The sequence below is a fragment of the Oncorhynchus tshawytscha genome, linkage group LG33, assembly GCF_018296145.1.
Source record: "Oncorhynchus tshawytscha isolate Ot180627B linkage group LG33, Otsh_v2.0, whole genome shotgun sequence".
NCBI lineage: Eukaryota > Metazoa > Chordata > Actinopteri > Salmoniformes > Salmonidae > Oncorhynchus > Oncorhynchus tshawytscha.
Window position 1 is genome coordinate 21227862 of NC_056461.1, and position 21204 is coordinate 21249065.

The 21204-nt window shown below is 43.9% G+C and overlaps 2 protein-coding genes across 2 annotated transcripts in view; both read left to right on the forward strand.

Annotated features, from left to right (window-relative positions):
- The first annotated feature begins 508 nt into the window (after nucleotides 1-508).
- LOC112230566 lies at nucleotides 509-2578 on the forward strand. Its single transcript, XM_024396844.1, has 3 exons — nucleotides 509-1191; nucleotides 1407-1517; nucleotides 1885-2578. Exons 1-3 carry the CDS (start codon nucleotides 703-705, stop codon nucleotides 1936-1938), a joined length of 654 nt encoding a protein of 217 aa, XP_024252612.1. The 5' UTR covers nucleotides 509-702; the 3' UTR covers nucleotides 1939-2578.
- A 2154-nt stretch (nucleotides 2579-4732) lies between these two features.
- Nucleotides 4733-21204, forward strand: part of LOC112230514 (phosphatidylinositol 4-phosphate 5-kinase type-1 beta-like) — a 29080-nt gene continuing 12608 nt past the window's right edge. Inside the window, exons 1-6 of the mRNA XM_024396798.2 lie at nucleotides 4733-4992; nucleotides 14693-14755; nucleotides 15223-15353; nucleotides 19426-19543; nucleotides 20012-20164; nucleotides 20339-20635. Of these exons, the coding sequence (XP_024252566.2) occupies nucleotides 4879-4992; nucleotides 14693-14755; nucleotides 15223-15353; nucleotides 19426-19543; nucleotides 20012-20164; nucleotides 20339-20635 (876 nt within the window). The 5' untranslated portion in view covers nucleotides 4733-4878. The remainder of the gene's footprint in view (nucleotides 4993-14692; nucleotides 14756-15222; nucleotides 15354-19425; nucleotides 19544-20011; nucleotides 20165-20338; nucleotides 20636-21204) is intronic.

The window sequence follows — 21204 nt, forward strand, 5'->3', positions numbered from 1 at the left end:
CACTTGTTAGATTACACAGGCTTTGCCAGAAGTCCACACCACACACACGAATAATGGTAACACCTTAAGCATTCTGTATGTGTCTGCACCACCACAGACGGCCAACAGATATAACCCTTTCACTTCCATCAATAAAACTAAGGCCAAGAAAGATTTTGTAATTTCTCAAATGTTTCCCAAATTGCACCTACAGTTTTGATTATTAGAGTCTGTAAATGTCCGATTCAAATTGAATAAGTAGCCACATTTTTTATGTAAATTCAAAGCAGATTTATTTAACAGTTTGTCACTCCTCTGAAGGGAGGGACTATATGACTTATCTTTAGTAGTGGCAATGGTTATTAATGGAACTGATCATTCCAGTGAATTATAAACTATTTGAGTCAATGGGGCTGTTTGGCTGCAAGGCTGGTGTCAGTCTGGGAACACCCACTGTCTCTTTCCAGCCCCTCCCTCTCCTCATCTCTCTATTCAACATCAGTCTGAGCTCCACACCTCCTCAGGACAGACCTGCAGTACACCCAGAATTCTGTGAGGTCTCATCAGACCTGAATTTTCCTCATTGCCATCTGATCAAGATCCAACAGGTTCTGGGTATAAAGGCTCATCACATCAGCTTACTGGATCCACAACCACATTTATCTAAAATAAGATACTTTCTCGTTCTAGACTGAGTTGAAGGGGATCTCTCCATACCAGGCCATGAGGGTGAGCCGGGTGTTACAGCTGTCCATCTGCCTGGTGGGCCTCAGCCTGGCATGGTGCTCTCCACCACCAGGCAAACCCTCCATAGAGGGGGGTGGCCAGGTTCCTGTGGGCCAGATACAGGTGCTCTCTGTGGGGCTGCTCCAACTGCTCCAGGGGGTGCGGGAGAGTGCCTGGAGGATGGAGAGGCAGGGCGACCAAGTGTCAGAGGAGCTGATGGGAGACACCCAGGTTGTGGAGAGGCTACGAGAGCAAGGTGTGCAGGTAGGAAGGACCCACAGGCAGGTGACGAAGAACCTCCAGATGATGACAGCACAGAGCGACAGGCTGGAGAATGCAGCTCAGGACATGCAGCTGGGACTGGAGACTTTATTGGCCGAGCAAGGTGCCTTGGAGCTCAGGATGTGCCGTGTCCTGGAGAGGGTGCAGAGCATAACCAAGCCAGTTCTAAGGATGGAAAAGCAGCTTAATATGAACCTGATGAAGGTGAGCTATTACACATTTCTAACTATATAACCTGCTCCTTCTCTCCTCCCTAGTCACCACTTCTCTGTTTTTTTCAGCTAATGAGTCTAAAAGAAGAACATTTGAATATTATGCCTTTCAATTGATAATCACCTCCAGATGTTTCATGCCTGTATTTCTGCTGTTCTGTATTTGGTCCGAACTTACATCTGTCTATCAATACGTGTGTGCTTTAGGTGATAGTGGACACTCAGTCCAGACGTCTGGCTGACCTAGCCTTGGAAGTTATGACCAGAGACAGATTGATTGATAAGCATCTGCAGCACATTGTTGACCTGGAGGAACAGGTATAGTGCATTGGCGCCACGGTTGTACACCGACAAAATACAAATTGAGACATAACTAGATAGAAACCCTTGTTCTCATAAAACTAATGTACACGACCAAAGAAATACCAAAGAGCATATAAAGACCAGCACAAACTGTACATAAAACATCCTGTCTTACAATCAGAGACAGCAATGGGTATGGAAAGTATAGGCTACACGTTTGATTGAGTCTTTAGAGAACAACTATTTGGGGTGATATCCATGCTTTTTCCCTGCTCTGTGTGCTACTGATGTAGTGTGTTTTTCTCTGTGAAGCACCATATGTTTTAGGAGTGTAAAGGAATGGAACATTGCTGTTCCTTCTCTGTGTTTGTGTGTGTTCCAGGCGTCTCGTATCAGAGGGGAGAGGCCTCCCACCAGCGCTGAGGGCAGGTTCTGATGATGGCTCTGGCCCTTGTCTGGGCAACAACCACAGCTGCATCAATATAAACACTCCATTCAAAACTATAAGAAAACAACATAGTTATAGTGGAAATCTGAGAAAGAAAGACACATAGCATTATTCATACCATATTCAAGCTTCATTTCTTCATCCAGATACTATGAGATGATCTGATTGGAATTTTAAAAGGTAGACATCCTTGTTGGGTAATCTCCAAAGTGGTGTGGCTCTGTGTTAATGTTTGAGGTTCATATTTGGAAGCTTTGTATTTGCAATCCCTTGTCAGCTGGTGCCTCTAGGGCAATTCAGGCAGATGTTAGAGGGCCCTTTTACTGAAGCATGTGTTTGTTTCATACAATTGTGTTTTGCTTTTGTTGTTTTCTTTTCTTTTCATGCATTGTGTAATTGATGTGTATAGATATCCATACTAGTGTAAGGGTTGTTTATTGATGTGTTCATGCAGGGCTCATCTACAAAAGAGACCTTGGTCTCAGCATGACTCAATGCTTAAAACTGCAATATGTAACTTTTTGGGAAACTCCACCAAATTGACATAGACATTTGTGTTATAGATCTGTCATTCGCATTGAAAGCAAGTCTAAGAAGTGGTAGATCTGTTCTATGTGCACTATTTCTATGCTACCCATGCTTAAGTTTTGTTTTTGCATCTTTTACTTTAGCTTTTGTACACCAACTTCAAACAAGATGAAAATACAATATTTTGGGTTATGGACAATATATTTTACAGTGGTTTAGATGGTACAATGATTCGCTACACTATATTGCTTGTTTTGCCACATAAACTGAAATTAGGCAAACTATTAGAATTTTAGCAACCAGTATATTTCTGCATAGTGCATCTTTAAATAAAGGCTAACCCTTTTTAAATAAATGCAACCACAATCAAATAAACAGATTCAAGGTAATGGACTGGATCAGACTGCCTGGAAAAAAAATATTCCTGTCAACTTTGGCTGATTGGCTAATTCTCCTTGAACGTAAAAAAAAATAAAAATAAAAAATAAAAAAGGCTCTGTGGCTGTATTCTAGAGGTACAGGAGACCTCCTACCGCCAAAATCAGGAGATTCTCATCTTCTCAGCTGTCTGACAACCAAATGTGGCAAAGGTTGTGTGTGAAAGCTTTGAGGACTAAGGTCCTATCTGATGGCCTCAAGTCTGTGAGATCTAAATGCATGAATGCTGTCCGACTGGTGTTCCCCAAAAAAAACAGCCAGAGCAACAAACTCTGACCCAACATGCCAAAGAGAATATACAGTAATGTTCCTGTAAATCTATTTGAAATGTGCCTACAGTTCTTCATTTGACTTGGACATTTTAGCCATTTAGCAGACGCTCTTATCCAGAGCAACCTACAGGAGCAATTAGGGTTAGGTACTTTGCTCAAGGCCACATCGACTGATTTGTTTCACCTAGTTGGCTCAGGGATTCGAACCATCATCTTTTCTGCACAACACTCTTACCCGCTAGCTACCAGACACCCCACTGACATACTCCAACAGGTCTTTACTCTTGAATTAATTTACATTTCATTTCAGCCAACCTATGTTACCAGACATGCCTATTGAAGATGGAAGATCAAAGCCAATTGAGTGTGCAATTTCATTGTCACACACAATATGTTCAGTTTCAGGTATGATCTTTGTCATATTGTGTAGAGTATGATGATGAGCTTCAGAGTATAGTAGCTCTAGGCTATCATGATTCTGAACTACACTGAACAAAATATAAATGCAACATGTAAAGTGTATGTTTCAACATGCAACACGTTGAAATAAAAGATCCCCGAATATTTCCGTATGCACAAAAAAGCTTATTTCTCTCAAATGTTGTGCACAAAGTTGTTTACATCCCTGTTAGTGAGCATTTCTCCTTTACCAAGATAATCCATTAACCTGACAGGTGTGGCATATCAAGAAGCTGATTAAACAGTATGATCATTTTACAGGTACACCTTGTGCTGGGGACAATAAAAGTCCACTCTAAAATATGCAGTCTTGTCACACAACACAATGCCACAGATGTCTCAAGTTTTGAGTGAGCGTGCAATTGGCATGTTGACTGCAGGAATGTCCACCAGAGCTGTTGCCAGATAATTCTCTGTGCATTTCTCTACCATAAGCCACCTCCAACATCGTTTTAGAGAATTTGGCACTACGTCCAACTGGCCTCACAACGGCAGGCCATGTGTAACCACTCCACATCTGTCTTCTTCACCTACGGGATCGTCTGAGACCAGCCACCCGGACAGCTGCTGAAACTGTCACACCAGATACTGACTGGTTTTCTGATCTACGTCCCTACTTTTTTTCAAAGGTATCTGTGACCAACAGATGCATATCTGTATTCCCAGTCGTGTGACATCCTTATATGAACTGTAACTCTGTAAAATCTGGGGTACCCCCACGAGCTTTGTGGCCCCACCAGAGTTTGGCCCCCAAAGATAGCGTAAGAACACGTCATACACCACAATGATTTTTTTTATTATAGGAAATTAGCCATAAAACTGAAAAAATACTCAGCCTCGTGGCAAAATGTATAGAATAGTAGGAAATTAGCTCTAAAACAGCAACATTTTCTCTCAGCCGCATGGCAAAATGTGTAAAATGCCATAGATCAGCAATAAAATTGCTATTTTTTCTCTGCCCCATGGCAAAAAAATACAATGCAGTGGCTCCCGCGAAACTACGCTAAACCGCTGCATTTACTCAAATGTGACACCTTATAATAGGTTTATGGATTTGCAGACTCAAGTCAATAGGAGTACTGGAATGCATTCAACTATAGATACGCTTTTTCAATGTATTTTATCATTTAAGTAGCCAGCCCATAGTCGCCCACAACAGCTTTGTGCGAATATGCGGACACTATACCTCAGGGTTTTACACAAAGGTGCGTGACATGACAGTAGGCGGAGGATGGCTCGAAGTACCGAGGATGCTAGCGCGTCACTGACATCATTATCAAAAGCCTTCAGAGGAGTTAGAAACGATGAAACCTGGTTGGATTTTACAACGACGATAATATTTAAGGTAAGGACGCACATACATTTGACATACGAAAAATAATATGTTGTCTTCTTGTCACCAATTGTTTGCAAACTTGACACCGCCTGAATATGCCGGTCATTGTTGATGCCACCTGTCGACGTTTTGGTTACCACTTTTTTGTTTCATAACATAATTAACTGTTCTGTTATTGACATAGTCTTAAGTTCTCACTGCAAATAACTTTTTTTTACTGTTCTTAACATATTCAATTCAAGCAATTTGGTACGATTGCATTTGATTATTACAATGAAGGCTATTGATGATGATACGAAGTTGATTTGCTTAACCACAGGAGGAAATACTGGCATCCAACTAATATAAGGATTACATCAAATTAAATCACAATTTTAAATAAAGTTAGATTAGATTTAGTCATATTCTTTAATTAACATATGTTTGGTTGAGATGGAGAGGTGAATCCAACATATCAATGATTCATTTGTAGACAAACTGGAATTAAAACCGGTCTAAGTCAGTGGCACAGATGGAACTATCCAAATGTTGATATTTGGTTGCATTGACAATTTAACACAATTCAATATCTCTAAATATCATTACATTTGAAATAAACCAGATCTTGAAACAGTGGGCCTATTGTATTGTCTATTTTTAGTTGAATTCTGTGTTGAATTGAAACAATAGCTGTTGATTACTTTGTATATAGGCCTAAATAGCACCATTAAAGATATGAGTGATACAGTATGGTCACATTTCATTTGCTCTATTAAACCCTTTGGAATGAGCAGCAGTGAATCTATTTCGTTTTTAAGTGGAGATCTCTCAACAATAATTCTCAGTAGTAATTAGTACACATTAGTAATAGTCATTGACAAATAACTAAGCAGGGCCGGGCTTAGTTAAAATCCTGGGATACCAAAGGGTAGCTGTAAATAGATTACTTCTCCAGTAGGAGGTGCTGCCAAGCCTATAGGAAAATAATTATAGTTGATATAACATTGTTTTAAAGGTACGAATTCAACATATTTAAACAAGATTAGGTTATGTTGAAATTTGGTTACCATGATGACATAATTTTGGCATTGAAATTTCACCCTCAAAACAACAGTTGATTACTTTTTTCAAATCCACTGTATTTTCCATGTAGATTCCACGTCACAATACATAGACAAATTATGTTGAAACGTTGATTCAAACAGATTGGCCCAGTGGGTTGTCACTTCCCCAAAACCTGACAGAGTAAGAACTTCACTTTGTAAAATAATGTAGGCTCCCCATTATTGTTTATATGCATAATTATGGAATCTATGAATACGATTGGCCTGTGATAAAAGTATACACAATTCAGTAAACTAGTAACTGGAGTTGTTGACCTGCATATGAAATTATGTAGGTCACAGGATATTATGCGTACACTATTTTAGCTGTGTGACTGTATTCAGGCATCAGATATAAACAAGATATTTATATGAACTTCTACTAGAATAGTCCCTATGGACAGACCGTAATAGGATTGCATTCAGGGATTTCTTTGTTCACATTTGGTTATTCCATTATTTTATTACATCCCCTATCTTCTGAAACAGTATGTGTAGTGTGTGTGAGTGGGTGTGTGTGTGGACCATATTTGACTATGGCTGATCAACAAATCTTCAGCTCAGATTTCACAGTTCCCCAGTATGATGGCATCACACATCAACCCTTTTTGATGTTAAGGTTAAGTGAATGCTATTCAATCTAAAGTCTGACCAGGCACAACTTTTATTTGCATCACTGTTTTTGGTGGGGAGAGCCCTTCACGACTGGTAATCTCTTAACACTCTTCAATTATTCTAAGTAGAATAGCAGTGACTGCTCAGAAGTTCCATGTTTTTACTCACGTTGTACTGTACGTAATATTATGTAATCCATTGATTGGGTCATCAGTGATTGACATTAAAGGTTTCCCTTAGTGGCATCAGTTCAGTTCAGCTAAACCTAGGGTATGGCAAAGTGGGGCATTTCTACACAATTTAAAAACTCTAAAATGCTATTTGGAGAACAGCAAAAACTAACAAAAATGACTCCAGCCATTAATTATCATCGCAATCTTAGGTTTACAGGTGAACGGCTTATACAATGTCAACCATGACTCAACCTCATCATAAATGTACTAATTTACTTGTGGAACTGTGCATACAGTGCAACGTGACAATTTAGGCTAATAAGATAACTCAATCACTGTTAGCAAAACCTGCAGTTATGAACAATGCAAACCTGTACGTGTAGTGACAGTAGGCCTCTAATCAGAGACATTTCTTCTCCTTTCTTTGCACAGGAAAAATGTAGCCTTTTATAAACACATGTCATGCAATTCTACTACACCTTATATGACTGGAGACATATGCAACATATTTTTTAATATGACACATTAGTAGTCTATTCTGCTGACACTGACAAACAGATCAGTAAAAATGACCTTGTCTTGAATGAAACCATCTAATCTAGACCTACAAAAAGGGGAAACACAAATTCAACAATGTGATGCACATCTAGCCTGGAAAAGGACATTGTTATCCCCAAAAATGTTTCCTGTGGAACTGATCCAGTGATAAAGACAGTGAATATGCACAATAAGATATGCTACTGTTCGCTCAATTGGGAGTTGAGAATGTTGATAACTAGAGACAGATGAGTATATTCTTGTTTTCTCTTTTCAGCAATAGTCATTTGCTTTCTAAACTGTTTTTCCTACGATTTGAATTATTGCGAAAGGCCTATGTCAAGGATTTCCTCCTCTTCTTCCGAAGAGGAGAGGCGAAAAGGATCAGAGGACCAATATGCGGCGTGGTAAGTGTCCATGGTTCTTTTAATACGTAAACGTACACATGAACAACTGATTACAAAAAATGTGTGAAACCCTAAACAGCCCTATCTGGTGCAAACACAGAGACAGGAACAAACACACAGTGAAACCCAGGCTACCTAAGTATGATTGAGAATCAGAGACAACTAATGACACCTGCCTCTGATTGAGAACCATACTAGGCCGAAACATAGAAATACCCAAATTATAGAAAAACAAACATAGACTGCCCACCCAACTCACGCCCTGACCATACTAAATAAATACAAAACAAAGGAAATAAAGGTCAGAACGTGACAGTACCCCCCCCCCCAAAGGTGCGGACTCCGGCCGCAAAACCTTGACCTATAGGGGAGGGTCTGGGTGGGCGTCTGTCCGCGGTGGCGGCTCTGGCGCGGGACGCGGACCCCACCTCACCATTGTCTTAGTCCGCCTTATTGTCCGCCTCCGTGGCTTTCTCACCATGGCCACCCTTCTCAATGACCCCACTGGACAGAGGTGGGGCAGCTGGGACAGAAGTGGGGCAGCTCCTCGGGACAGAGGTGGGGCAGCTGCTCGGGACAGAGGTGGGGCAGCTGCTCTGGGCAGAGGGGCAGCTCGGGACAGAGGTGGGGCAGCTGCTCGGGACAGAAGGGCAGCTGCTCGGGTCAGAGGGGCAGCTCCTCTGGGCAGAGGGGCTCCGGCAGCGGCGCCGGACAGGCGGGAGGCTCCGGCAGCGGCGCCGGACAGGCGGGAAGCTCCGGCAGCGGCGCCGGACAGGCGGGAGGCTCCGGCAGCGGCGCGGGCAGGCGGGAGGCTCCGGCAGCGGCGCCGGACAGGCGGGAGGCTCCGGCAGCGGCGCCGGACAGGCGGGAGGCTCCGGCAGCGGCGCCGGACAGGCGGGAGGCTCCGGCAGCGGCGCCGGACAGACAGGACCACCTGCAGGGAGGAGACAGACAGCCTGGTGCGTGGGGCTGCCACAGGAACCACCAGGCTGGGGAGACCTTCAGGAGGCTTGGTGTTAGGAGGCACCTGAAGGACCGGGCTGTGGGGAGCACTGGAGCTCTGGTGCGCAACCTTGGCACCACTTCCCCAGGCTGGACAACTACTCTAGCCCGGACCCTCCAGAGTGCAGGCACAGGTTGAACCGGGCTGTGGGTAAGCACGGGAGATCTAGTGCTTACTACACGCACCTCTCCCTTAGGCTCCACTCCCACATTTGCCCGGCACGAGCGGAGCGCAGGCAGAGGACGCACTGCACCCTCCCAGCGCCCGGAGACACAGCACGCAGAGCCGGCGCAGGATAACCTGGACCAAAACTGCGTACCGGCGACCAGACCCGCTGAGCAGGCACCATACGCCCTGGCTCAATGCCCACACTCGCATGGCACTTTCGGGGCTGCCCTATAGCGCACCGGGCTATGGGCACGCACTGGCGACACCGTGCGCTTAACCGCATAACACGGTGCCTGACCAGTAATGCGCTGCTTATAATAAGCACGAGGAGTGAGCTCAGGTCTGCTACCTGGCTTAGTACCACACCTCGTCTGCCCCCCAAAACATTTTTTGGGGCTGCCTCTCGTACCTGTCGCACTGCCTTGCTGCCTCCTCATATCGCCGCCGCTCAGCTTTCGCTGCCTCCAGCTCTGCTTTCGGACGGCGATGTTCCCCAGCCTGTGCCCAAGGTCCCTCTCCGTTCAGTATCTCCTCCCATGTCCAGGAGTCCTGTGATGCTGGCCGCTGTTGTTGCTGCTGCTGCTGCTGTCGTCGCTGCTGTTTACCACGCCGCTTGGTCCGAGTTTGGTGGGTGTTTCTGTCAAGGATTTCCTCCTCTTCTTCCGAAGAGGAGAGGCGAAAAGGATCAGAGGACCAATATGCGGCGTGGTAAGTGTCCATGGTTCTTTTAATACGTAAACGTACACATGAACAACTGATTACAAAAAAACAAGAAACGTGTGAAACCCTAAACAGCCCTATCTGGTGCAAACACAGAGACAGGAACAAACACCCACAAACACACAGTGAAACCCAGGCTACCTAAGTATGATTCTCAATCAGAGACAACTAATGACACCTGCCTCTGATTGAGAACCATACTAGGCCGAAACATAGAAATACCCAAATTATAGAAAAACAAACATAGACTGCCCACCCAACTCACGCCCTGACCATACTAAATAAATACAAAACAAAGGAAATAAAGGTCAGAACGTGACAGCCTAGGCCAATTTAACTGCTTTTCACTGACTGCAGCAATTCAACAATCAGCTATGACGGCGCCGGAAGAAATGGCAGCCATTTTACGGGCGCCTAACCAATTGTGCCATTATGTGTTTCTGCCACTGTATTTTACGGCAAAAAAGAGCTTCTGGATATCAGAACAGAGATCACTCACCCTTTTCTCCAATAAGCAGGATGCACAGGACACCCGACAAGGCCAATATCCCCATCATTGGCAGGAGAAAGAGACCCAGGCATAGGGGACACAGGGCGGGGTACCTTGTAAGGATCCGCCGACAGCGAGTGGGAAATCTGCCTTTACCATCAATATTACTTGCCATAATACAATCATTGGACAATAAATTAGACGAGGTATAATCACGAATATCCTACCAACGGGACACCAAAAACTGTAATATCTTATGTTTCACCGAATCGTGGCTGAATGACGACATGGATAACATTCAGCTGACGGGATATACGCTGCACCGGCTAAATAGAACAGCACACTCCGGTAAGACAAGGGAGTGCGGTCTGTGTATATTTGTAAACAAGAGCTGGTGCACAAAATATAAGGAAGTCTCTAGATTTTGCTCCCCTGAAGTAGACTATCTCATGATAAGCTGTAGACCTCACTATTTGTCAAGAGAGTTTTCATCTATATTTTTCGTGGCTGTCTATGTACCACCAGAGAAGAATGCTGGCGCTAAGACCGTACTCAGTCAGCTGTATAAGGAAATAAGCAAACAGGAAAACGCCCATCCAGAGGCGGCACTCCTAGTGGCCAGGGACTTTAATGCAGGAAAACTGAAATCAGTCTTACCTCATTTCTATCAGCATGTTAAATGTGCAACTAGAGGGAAAAAATCTCTAGATCACCTTTACTCCACACACAGAGACACATACAAAGCTCTCCCTCGCCCCCCATTTGGCAAATCTGACCATAATTCCATTCACCTGATTCCTGCTTACAAGCAAAATCTAAAGCAGGAAGCACCAGTGACTTGGTCAATAAAGAAGTGGTCCGATGACGCAGATGCTACGCTACGGGACTGTTTTGCTAGCACAGGCAGGAATATGTTCCGGGATTCCTCCAATGGCATTGAGGAGTACACCACATCTGTCACTGGTTTCATCAATAAGTGCATGACTGATGAAACCATGGATTACAGGCAACTCCGTACCAGGGTAGAGCTGCCGCCTTCAGCTAGATCCTGCTACTCAGACAAACCATCAAACAGGCACTGTATGCTCCGCGCTTTGAGGCAAGCAACAGTGAGGCATGCATGAGAGCATCAGCTGTTCTGGACGACTGTGTGATTACACTCTCCGTAGCCAACGTCAACATTCACAAGGCCGCTGGGCCAGACGGATTACCAGGACAGGTGCTCCAGGCATGTGCTGACCAACTGGCAGGTGTCTTCACTGACATTTCCAACATGTCCCTGATTGAGTCTGTAATACCAACATGTTTAAAGCAGACCACCATAGTCCCTGTGCCCAAGAACACTAAGGTAACCTGCCTAAATGACTACCGACCCGTAGCACCTACGTCTGTAGCCATGAAATGCTTTGAAAGCCTGGACATGGCTCACATTAACACCATTATTCCAGAAACCCTAGACCCACTCCAATTTGCATACCACACCAACAGATCCACAGATGATGCAATCTCTATTGCACTCCACACTGCCCTTTCCCACCTGGACAAAAGGAACACCTATGTGAGAATGCTATTCATTGACTACAGCTCAGCGTTCACCACCATAGTGCCCTCAAAGCTCATCACTAAGCTAAGGACCCTGGGACTAAACACCTCCCTCTGCAACTGGATCCTGCACTTCCTGACCGGCCGCCCCCAGTTGGTGAGAGTAGGTAACGACACATCTGCCCTGCTGATCCTCAACACTGGAGCCCCTCAGGGATGTGTGCTCAGTCCCCTCCTGTACTACCTGTTCATTCACAACTGCATGGCCAGGCACGACTCCAACACCATCATTAAGTTTGCAGACGACACAACAGTGCTAGGCCTGATCACTGACAACAACGAGACAGCCTATAGGGAGGAGGTCAGAGATCTGGCCGGGTGGTGCCAGAATAACAACCTATCCCTCAACGTAATCAAGACAAAGGAGATGATTGTGGACTACAGGAAAAGGAGGGTCCAAACACAAGACAGTCGTGAAGAGGGCGCCCCCCCTCAGGAAACTTCTCATCCTCAGGTCCTCAAAAGGTTCTACAGGGGCTGTAGTGGAGCAAGTTGAGAGCTTCAAGTTCACTGGAGCTAAGTTGCCTGTCCAGGACATCAGGCCAGACCCTAACCTGTCCCCAGCCAACAGGTCTGTTGTATTCTAATCAAATGGCGACATGTGGCAAATAAACTTTGATTTGATTTGGTAGGCTATTTGCTGCGCGCTACCCAATTTGTGCACTTAATACAATTCACAGCTCATTCTTTAAAAGAAACGAATGACCCTCTGTGGCCAAATCATGCTCTTTGGTTTAGTATTTTGAATGATTGTATTTATTTCTGTAGAAGTAATTATAGCTAATTTGGGTAATTTAATTCAATTACCTTTATGGGAAGCTTATCTTTCCCTAGCCTATTGGACGCGCCGCTTATGCCAACATCAATGTAAAAGCAACCGCTGCATAAAACAGCTGGCACTGAGGCTTACAAGGCCGAGTTCAAATGCAGACATCAAATTCAAAGCAATTGTCTGGCAGTGTCTCTGCTTAAAATGAAAGGCATGCAGGCTGGTAGCTTCTCTCCAAGCGATGCTCCGCATGGTCCTAAAGCCAGCTATTCAAAATGCTAAACATTGCATTTTAATCGGGATTGGAATTTCACTCTATTTTATCATCTGAAACTCTTTTGTGGGGAAAAACTAATTCTGGTTGGCTGGGCCTGGCTCCCAAGTGGGTGGGCCAATGCCATCCCAGGCCTACCCATGGCTGCTACCCTGCCCAGTCATGTGAAACCCATAGATTAGGGCCTAATGAATATTTTAATTGACTGATTTCCTTTTAAGAACTAGAACTCAGTAAAATCTTTGAAATTGTTGCATGTTGCGTTTATATTTTTGTTCAGTATGTAACTTGTCAGAAATTCCCAGATCCGCCAACAAGAGGGGTGTGAACAGTTTGTGTCTAGAACTGTGCTTGTGCCCATAGAAATACACATTCATTTCCCACCCAAGTTAACCAGTATGAACTGAAACCCCCACAATGAAAGACCACCACACAAAATGTACAGTACAAGAGTCCAGGACAGTACCAATAAAGTCAGGGAATGTGAGCTATGGTAAGCCTAAACATCAAATTGAACACTTGCACATTCTTTGGCACTTTGAATACATAATCTATTTGATGAATCATTGATGGTGCCTTCAGACACTTTAACTCTATGACGACTTAGATGCTCATATAAGTTTCTTGAGAATGTGAGTGGTTGGTATGAGTCTAGCAGATGAGTTGAATTTACATTGAGTCTGTTGATAAAGTAGCTCAAGTAAATACTTTTTTGTCATTGTTTTTTTCCCAACTCGACGTGACAATGTGTCGAATAATTGCTTTGCTTTCCAAGATTTTGAGTGGTGCGTTATTGTGGTCATCATATTGGCAGAGACTATAAATCATGAATGAATGAATGAATCATGAATAAGCCCTTGTAACAATGGGTCTCGTGTCCACTTCACCCAGCAGCTTTACCTCAGTGCTACTTGTTGATTTGTTTTGTTTCTTTGGGAGATGTAGCCTAATTGAAAGAGGCTTGAATTTCAGACTTCCCCTTGGAATGTCCCTGGGGGAGATTTAGCCTGAACAGGTTTCTCAATCCTCCCTTTATTGGGACCAAGAGTTGTTCCCGGGGGTTTCAATCAGCAGAGGTGAGGTTTTTTTTGGACCAAAGGTTTCTCACAGCATAGTCCTGGCCAGAGAGGTATGTATGTCTCTCTCTCTCATTCTAGAATCTAGACTACAAGATGCCCTAGGTATGTGCTCTGGCAGAAATGATCGGACAGACGTAGACGACATTACTACGCGGCTGGGAATGGAAGATTGTTGATGTTGTTCCCCTGCGTGCTCTCTTGACTTAAATTGTCATAGTTGCTACAGTATAATGTATTTTCAGCAAGCTGATTGCAAAAACGTCTCCGTTTTGTAGATGGGGAACTTGATGTGGATAATGGGATACAGATGTTTTGTGTGTTCTCTATAATGATATACCATTTTTGGACTTGGCCCTCTCTTTCCATCTCCTCTAGGAAGTGTGAAACTGGGATTGGCAGTAATTGCTAAATATTTGCTTTAATAGGTCAAATCAGCCCTCATATCACACCATTTATTGTGTTGTGGAATAGGAACTCACCTGTTCCCTGTTTATGCTTAACAAAAGAACCAGAAGGATGGCCTTTTAGGGAGTTGTTCTTCGCCACTGTGGTTCTGCCTCTGCATTGCTTACTCTTTGGGGGTTTAGGCTGGATATACCTAAATCACTCTAATAATTGCTGATGTAAAGAGGGCTTTATGAAATAAATGTGAATATTTGGTTAATAATGAAATACCACAACCATGATTTAGATGATAATAAATCTATTATTATTATGTCATGTTAAACAGGGTGAAAGGGTATATTATTCATCTTGTGTTAGATTAATCTATATTCTTTCTGTCCAAAAGATGGAAACAACAACCACTGAGAATGGAGGTGGAGGAACCAGTGGGTCAAAAGATTACAAAAAGGTATGGATTCTTTGGGCCCCGGTAATTTGTTTCTAATTTATGGCACACGTCTACAAATCCTGTATAATGTCCTTCTGAGTGTGAACAAGGTCCCATTGGTGAACTGAGCTTCAAGAAGGATTACTGCCATTCCTCTTTAATATTGGGCAATGCTTTACCCTCCCTGGACTGGAGATGGTGTTGTGGTTGAGCGTTACATAATGGGGCTCAGTGTGTCTGTTTGTTTGCTGATGGAGGGGCCGCAGCGGCGGATAACGTGATTAGGTAGATCAGCCACTGTGTTTAGCCACACGAGTTCAGAGCGGAAATGCCAAAATCAGTTACAAAGCTACAGGTGGTCCTGGTATCCATGAACGTGCTGACTGACAACTTTCAGATGTACAAAAATGGTATGGTTTGATCTGAAATCCCTACACATTATGATCAGTGTTGTATTGATTGAGAATATTATGTTTGTGTGGTCCCAGCCAACTGCTGCTGCACTGAAAGGAGCCATCCAGCTGGGCATTGGGTATGCTGTGGGGAACCTGATATCCAAGCCTGACAGAGATGTGCTCATGCAGGATTTCTACATGGTGGAGAGTGTCTTTCTACCCAGGTACAGTACACAGCACTGGCATCACTCAGCAGGCTTATACACCCTATTCACCCTAGTGACATGAATACAGCACAAACCCTGTTAAAGAAGCAAATCTGACAGAGTTTCCCATTGACACAGAAGTCCCATTCACTACAAAAGTCCTACTCCAGTCTCTTCACCTCATTTAACACCTGCTCATTTCCACGTTTCCATACATTCATAGAATGTTTGGGAATGACGTAGAGTAAAGCATATGTGAAACTTCGCTGACAATATAGAGGGAAAGTGGCGGTGCGTTTGGACAATTAATAACCACTGCAGTGAATAAAACCTAATAAAGAAAAATATGTCTTGTCCCGGACTGGACTCTACACAGACTGGTAGGACATAGCCAATCAGAGCTACAGTAGGCCTATATGCAAATGAGCTATCTGCCACACCGGCCTGCCATCACTCACTTTGAACTGGACTGTGTGTTTACAGACAGTAGCAACAGCACGACTTTAGATCATTAGAACGCATTCGGCAAAAGCCACAAAATACACCTGAATGAATTTCTGCAAATAAATAAAGTACCACGGGTGTCCTCTTACATTTGCAGACTTTACAGTCCTATTGATCAAACAACCATGAAAAGGTAAACTATCTCTCCCACAGTGCTATAACTTTTTTTGTACATAATGTTTCCTCCATTGTTTCTTATGACTGAAAAAGCTTCTAGACATCAGAACAGCAATCACACACCTCGATCTGGACGAAGACATCTACTTCAATGAGTCTACGCCACAGGACATACTGCTCATCTCGAACCAGGCCCTATTCCCCGGAAGAGGAAAAAACATAGCTATAGAGGTCGCAGTGCGGGTACATTGATGAGGCTACAGTGACAAGTGAATAAACTGCTCCTACCCTCTGTTCTGAGATATTCTTAATGATTGGCTATGAAAAGCCAACTGACATTTACTCCTGAGGTGCTGACCTGTTGCACCCTCGACAACCACTGTGATTATTATTATTTGACCCTGCTGGTCATCTATGAACATTTGAATCTCCACCCGGCACAGCCAGAAGAGGACTGGCCACCCCTCATAGCCTGGTTCCTCTCTAGGTTTCTTCCTAGGTTCTGGCCTTTCTAGTGAGTTTTTCCAAGACACCATGCTTCTATACCTGCATTGCTTGCTGTTTGTGGTTTTAGGCTGGGTTTCTGTAGAGCACTTTGTGACATCAGCTGATGTAAGAAGGGCTTTATAAATACATTTGATGGATTGATTGTTCTATTGGTGAATGTGCAATCGCTGGAGAACAAACTAGACGAGCTCAGTTTGAGACTATCCTATTAACGGAACATTAAGAACTGTAATACACTGCTTTTCGGGGTCATGGCTGAACAAGGACATGGATAATATACAGTTAGCTGGATTTTCCATGCATCGGCAGAACAGCAGAATCCGGTCAAATCCGTGGGGGTGGGGTGTCTCTCTTTGTCAACAAAGACTGGTGCTCATTCTAAAGGTTCTGCTCGCCTGAGTTAGAATACCTCATGATAAGCTGTAGACCATATTATTTACCAAGAGAGTTTACATCTATATTTTTCGTAGCTGTTTATTTACCACCACAAACCGATGCTGGCACTAAGACTGCACTCAACAAGCTTCATAGGGCCATAAGCAAACAAAAAAATGCCAATCCAGAGGCGGCACTCCTAGTGGCTGGTGATTTTAATGCAGGAAAATTGGAATCCGTTTTACACAAGAAATTTTTCCAACAATTGTTTACAGACAGATTATTTCACTTATAATTCACTGTAACACAATTCCAGTGGGTCAGAAGTTTACATACACTAAGTTGACTGTGCCTTTAAACAGCTTGGAAAATTCCAGAAAATTAGCCTATCAGAAGCTTCTAAAGCCATGATATCATTTTCTGGAATTTTACAAGCTGTTTAAAGGCACAGTCAACTTAGTGTATGTAAAATTCTGACCCACTGGAATTGTGATACAGTCAATTATACTTGAAATAATCTGTCTGTAAACAATGGTTGGAAAAATGACTTGTGTCATGCACAAAGTAGATGTCCTAACCGACTTGCCAAAACTATAGTTTGTGAACAAGAAATTTGTGGAGTGGTTGAAAAACAAGTTTTATTGACTCCAACCAAGGTGTATGTAAACTTCCGACTTCAACTGTATATATATAATGTACTGTAATAGAGGTCCTGGATGGCAGGAAGCTTGGCCCCAGTGATGTACTGGGGGGTACCCACTACCCTCTGTAGCGTCTCACGATCGGATGCCAAGCAATTGCCATACCAGGCGGTGACGCAACCGGTTAGGATGCTCTTGATGGTGCAGCTGTATAACTTTTTGAGGATCGGGGACCCATGCCAATTCTTTTAATTCTCCTGAGGGGGAAAAGACATTGTCGTGCCCTCTTCACAACTGTCTTGGTTTGTTTGGACCATGATAGTTTGTTGGTGATGTGGACATGAAGGAACTTGAAACTCACTACCCGCTCCCCACAGCCCCGTTGATGTGAATGGGGTCGTGTTCGGCCCTCCTTTTCCTGTAGTCCACGATCAGCTCCTTTGTCTTGCTCATGTAGAGGGAGAGGTTGTTGTCCTGGCACCACACTGCCAGGTTTCTGACCACCTCCCTATAGGCTGTCTTAAGAACAAGAGGAGACTAAGCACGCACCCCTGAGGGGACCCCCGTGTTGAGGATCAGCGTGGCAATGTGTTGTTGCCTACCCTTACCACCTGGGGCGGCCCGTCAGGAAGTCCAGGATCCACTTGTTTAGTCCCAGAGTCCTTAGTGATGAGCTTTGTGGGCACTATGGTGTTGAACGCTGAGCTGTAGTCAATGAACAGCATTCTCACATAGGTGTTCCTTTTGTCCAGGTGGGAAAGGGCAGTGTGAAGTGAAATTGAGATTGCGTCATCTGTGGATTTGTTGGGGCGGTATGCGAATTGGAGTGGGTCTAGGGTTTCTGGGATGATGGTGTTGATGTGAGCCATGACCAGCCTTTCAAAGCACTTCATGGCTACCGACGTGAGTGCTACTGGGCGGTAGTCCTTTAGGCATGTTACCTTCGCTTTTCTATGGTGGTCTGCTTGAAATCAATCAATCAAATGTATTTATAAAGCCTTTTTTACATCAGCAGATGTCACAAAGTGCTATACAGAAACCCAGCCTAAAACACCAAACAGCAAGCAATGCAGATGTAGAAGCATGTAGGTATTACAGACTCGGTCAGGGAGAGGATGAAAATGTCAGTGAAGACACTTGACCCAGACATGCGTGACCTTCGAAGCTTCACTGAAAGATGCACATCTGTTGTGACATCTGTTTGGCACATCTTATCGCACAGCTGATGCTTCTTGTATACTTCAATACTTCAATCCTTGTAGTGGTCCATCACTCAGTCACAATATTCTCTGTTTGCTCAGTGGTTCCCAAACTCTGGGGCCAACTTACTCTTGAAAGCTGTAATAGTAGAATACTTCAAAATGAGGTAGTGCATCAGCAGTTTTCCTCTTGTCATTGCTCCCTCAGAGAGCTATTTAGGTAGCCTAGAGGTTAAGAGCGATGGGCAAGTTACCGAAAGGTCGCTAGTTTGAATGCCTGAGCCGGCAAGGTGGAAAAATCTGCCGTTCTGCCCTTGAGCAAGGCAGTTACACTGTGCCGTGGACTTCGATAAAGGCAGCCCCCCGCATCGCTCTGATTCAGAGGTGTTGGGTTAAATGCAGAATACACATTTAGGTTGAATGCACTCCGTTGTGCAACTGACTAGGTATCCCTTATAATGTTTTAGAAATGACCAGAACCAACTTACTAGCCCATGTCAGCGAATGTTTTTTTATCTAGGTTTTTTAACCCATTTTTTTGTTCCCCAATGATGGAAGGGGGGCCCCGAGTGGAAACGTTTGGGAACTGCTGCTCTAACTGATGCATTTGTGTACTCTACCCTGTTCTATTGGGATGCAAATGTACGTATTTTCAGTGGTAAATTAGTGTTTGTATATGGATGAATAGGGCTGTTGTTGTACACTGATAACACTGATCTGTTTGTGTGATAACGCTTGTGTTGTCAGTGAGGGGAGCAACATGACCCCAGCGCACCACTTCCCAGACTTCCGCCTCAAAACCTACGCCCCTCTCGCCTTCCGCTACTTTAGGGAGCTCTTTGGCATCAAAGCAGATGACTACCTGGTTAGTGTGGAAAGCCCTTTACAGAAAACACTCCTATACACCATGTGCTTCTCTTATAATACAGCATACAGTCATGTAGTAATACAACCCATTAGAGTTGTAAGAGCACAGTGTTCACACTGGGCACAGATGTCATTTCATTGTCTAGTTTGGATTTACATTTGAGTTGTCAACTAATGTGAATTCAATGTGAAATCAACAAAACATTTCACCATGTCATTGGATTTAGTTTAAAAGTTGGGTGAAAAAATTACAATTCCCTTACGTTGATGCCTTTTTTCAAATCCAATCAGTTTTCTATGTTAATTCAACGTCATCACATTTACATTTTTGGGTTGAAATTACTTCGAAACAATGTTGATTCAAACAGTTTTTGCCCATTGGGTTTGTTTTGTTATTTGAAAACTGCCATGTTGCTGTCCTGTCTATATGAATGCATGCTATTGGCTCTTCCTGTATGAATTCCAGTACTCCATCTGTAATGAGCCTCTGATCGAGCTGTCCAACCCCGGGGCCAGCAGTTCCTGGTTCTACCTGACCAGCGACGATGAGTTCATCATTAAGACAGTGCAGCATAAAGAGGCTGAGTTCCTGCAGAAACTCCTTCCTGGTTACTACATGGTGAGCCCCTCCCTTAACACAAACACCATTCCTCGCATAATAAATAGGGCAACTCCTATCAGTTCTAGTGCCTTCAGGATATTCTTATTCAAAGATTGTAAAGTTTAATTTAAATGTTGGCAACGTGTGAACTATTCTCAGATGTATCTCTTTTTCCATCTTGTTTTATTTCAGAATCTGAATCAGAACCCGAGGACACTGCTACCTAAGTTCTACGGCCTGTACTGCATCCAGTGTGCCGGGGTCAACATCCGTCTGGTGGTGATGAACAACGTGTTGCCCAGGGCCCTCCAGATGCACTACAAATACGACCTGAAGGGCTCCACCTACAAACGCCACGCCTCGTGCAAGGAACGCGCCAAGTTCTCACCGACCTTCAAAGACCTGGACTTCCAGGAGATGCTTGAGGGCCTGCACTTTGATGGTGACACGTACAGTGCCTTAATGAAGACATTGCAGAGGGACTGCAGGGTGAGGCCACTCGCAGTAGATTCACTTACTTATTGGTATTGCATATTCAAAACATGAAGGCTAGCCAAATGTGTGTTGTTAGAGGGACATTTTAGTTCCTTCAATAGCATTTGGTTGGATATTTCTCATTGAACTTTGAACCCTCATTGGCAATCATGTTACATAAGGATGACTGGCCTCTTCTCCATCACATTGAGCCCTTCTGAATGACTGCATTATTACTCAACAGAGGAACTGGACATGTGGTAGGTAGGCAGCAGCACAGTAAGCTAACTCAGGCATTGTTAAGGCCTTTGTTTAGAGGAGTTATAGTGTCACATCAGTGATGGTCAGAAGCAATGTTCCCTCTAAACTGTGCATGAGATTGAACTTCACTCAATTTTCTACAGTTTTCCCCTTTAGTTAACACTATCAACATTTCGCTCTACTGTGGGAATTGTGATTGAATCAATGCAATATTAGCCACGTACACAGACCGGGGCGCCATAACCAATCTTCTTCTATGTTATGATGGCATTCTCAACAATTAGATGTGCATTCCGCCACCTACTGTGCAGGTGCATAATAAG

Excerpts from the sequence above, each read along its gene's own strand:
- LOC112230566 (XM_024396844.1), top strand. The coding sequence starts at position 703 with ATGAGGGTGAGCCGGGTGTTACAGCTGTCCATCTGCCTGGTGGGCCTC. Across the intron at positions 1,192-1,406 it reads TTAATATGAACCTGATGAAG|GTGATAGTGGACACTCAGTC; the intron begins GTGAGCTATTAC and ends TGTGTGCTTTAG. Across the intron at positions 1,518-1,884 it reads TTGTTGACCTGGAGGAACAG|GCGTCTCGTATCAGAGGGGA; the intron begins GTATAGTGCATT and ends TGTGTGTTCCAG.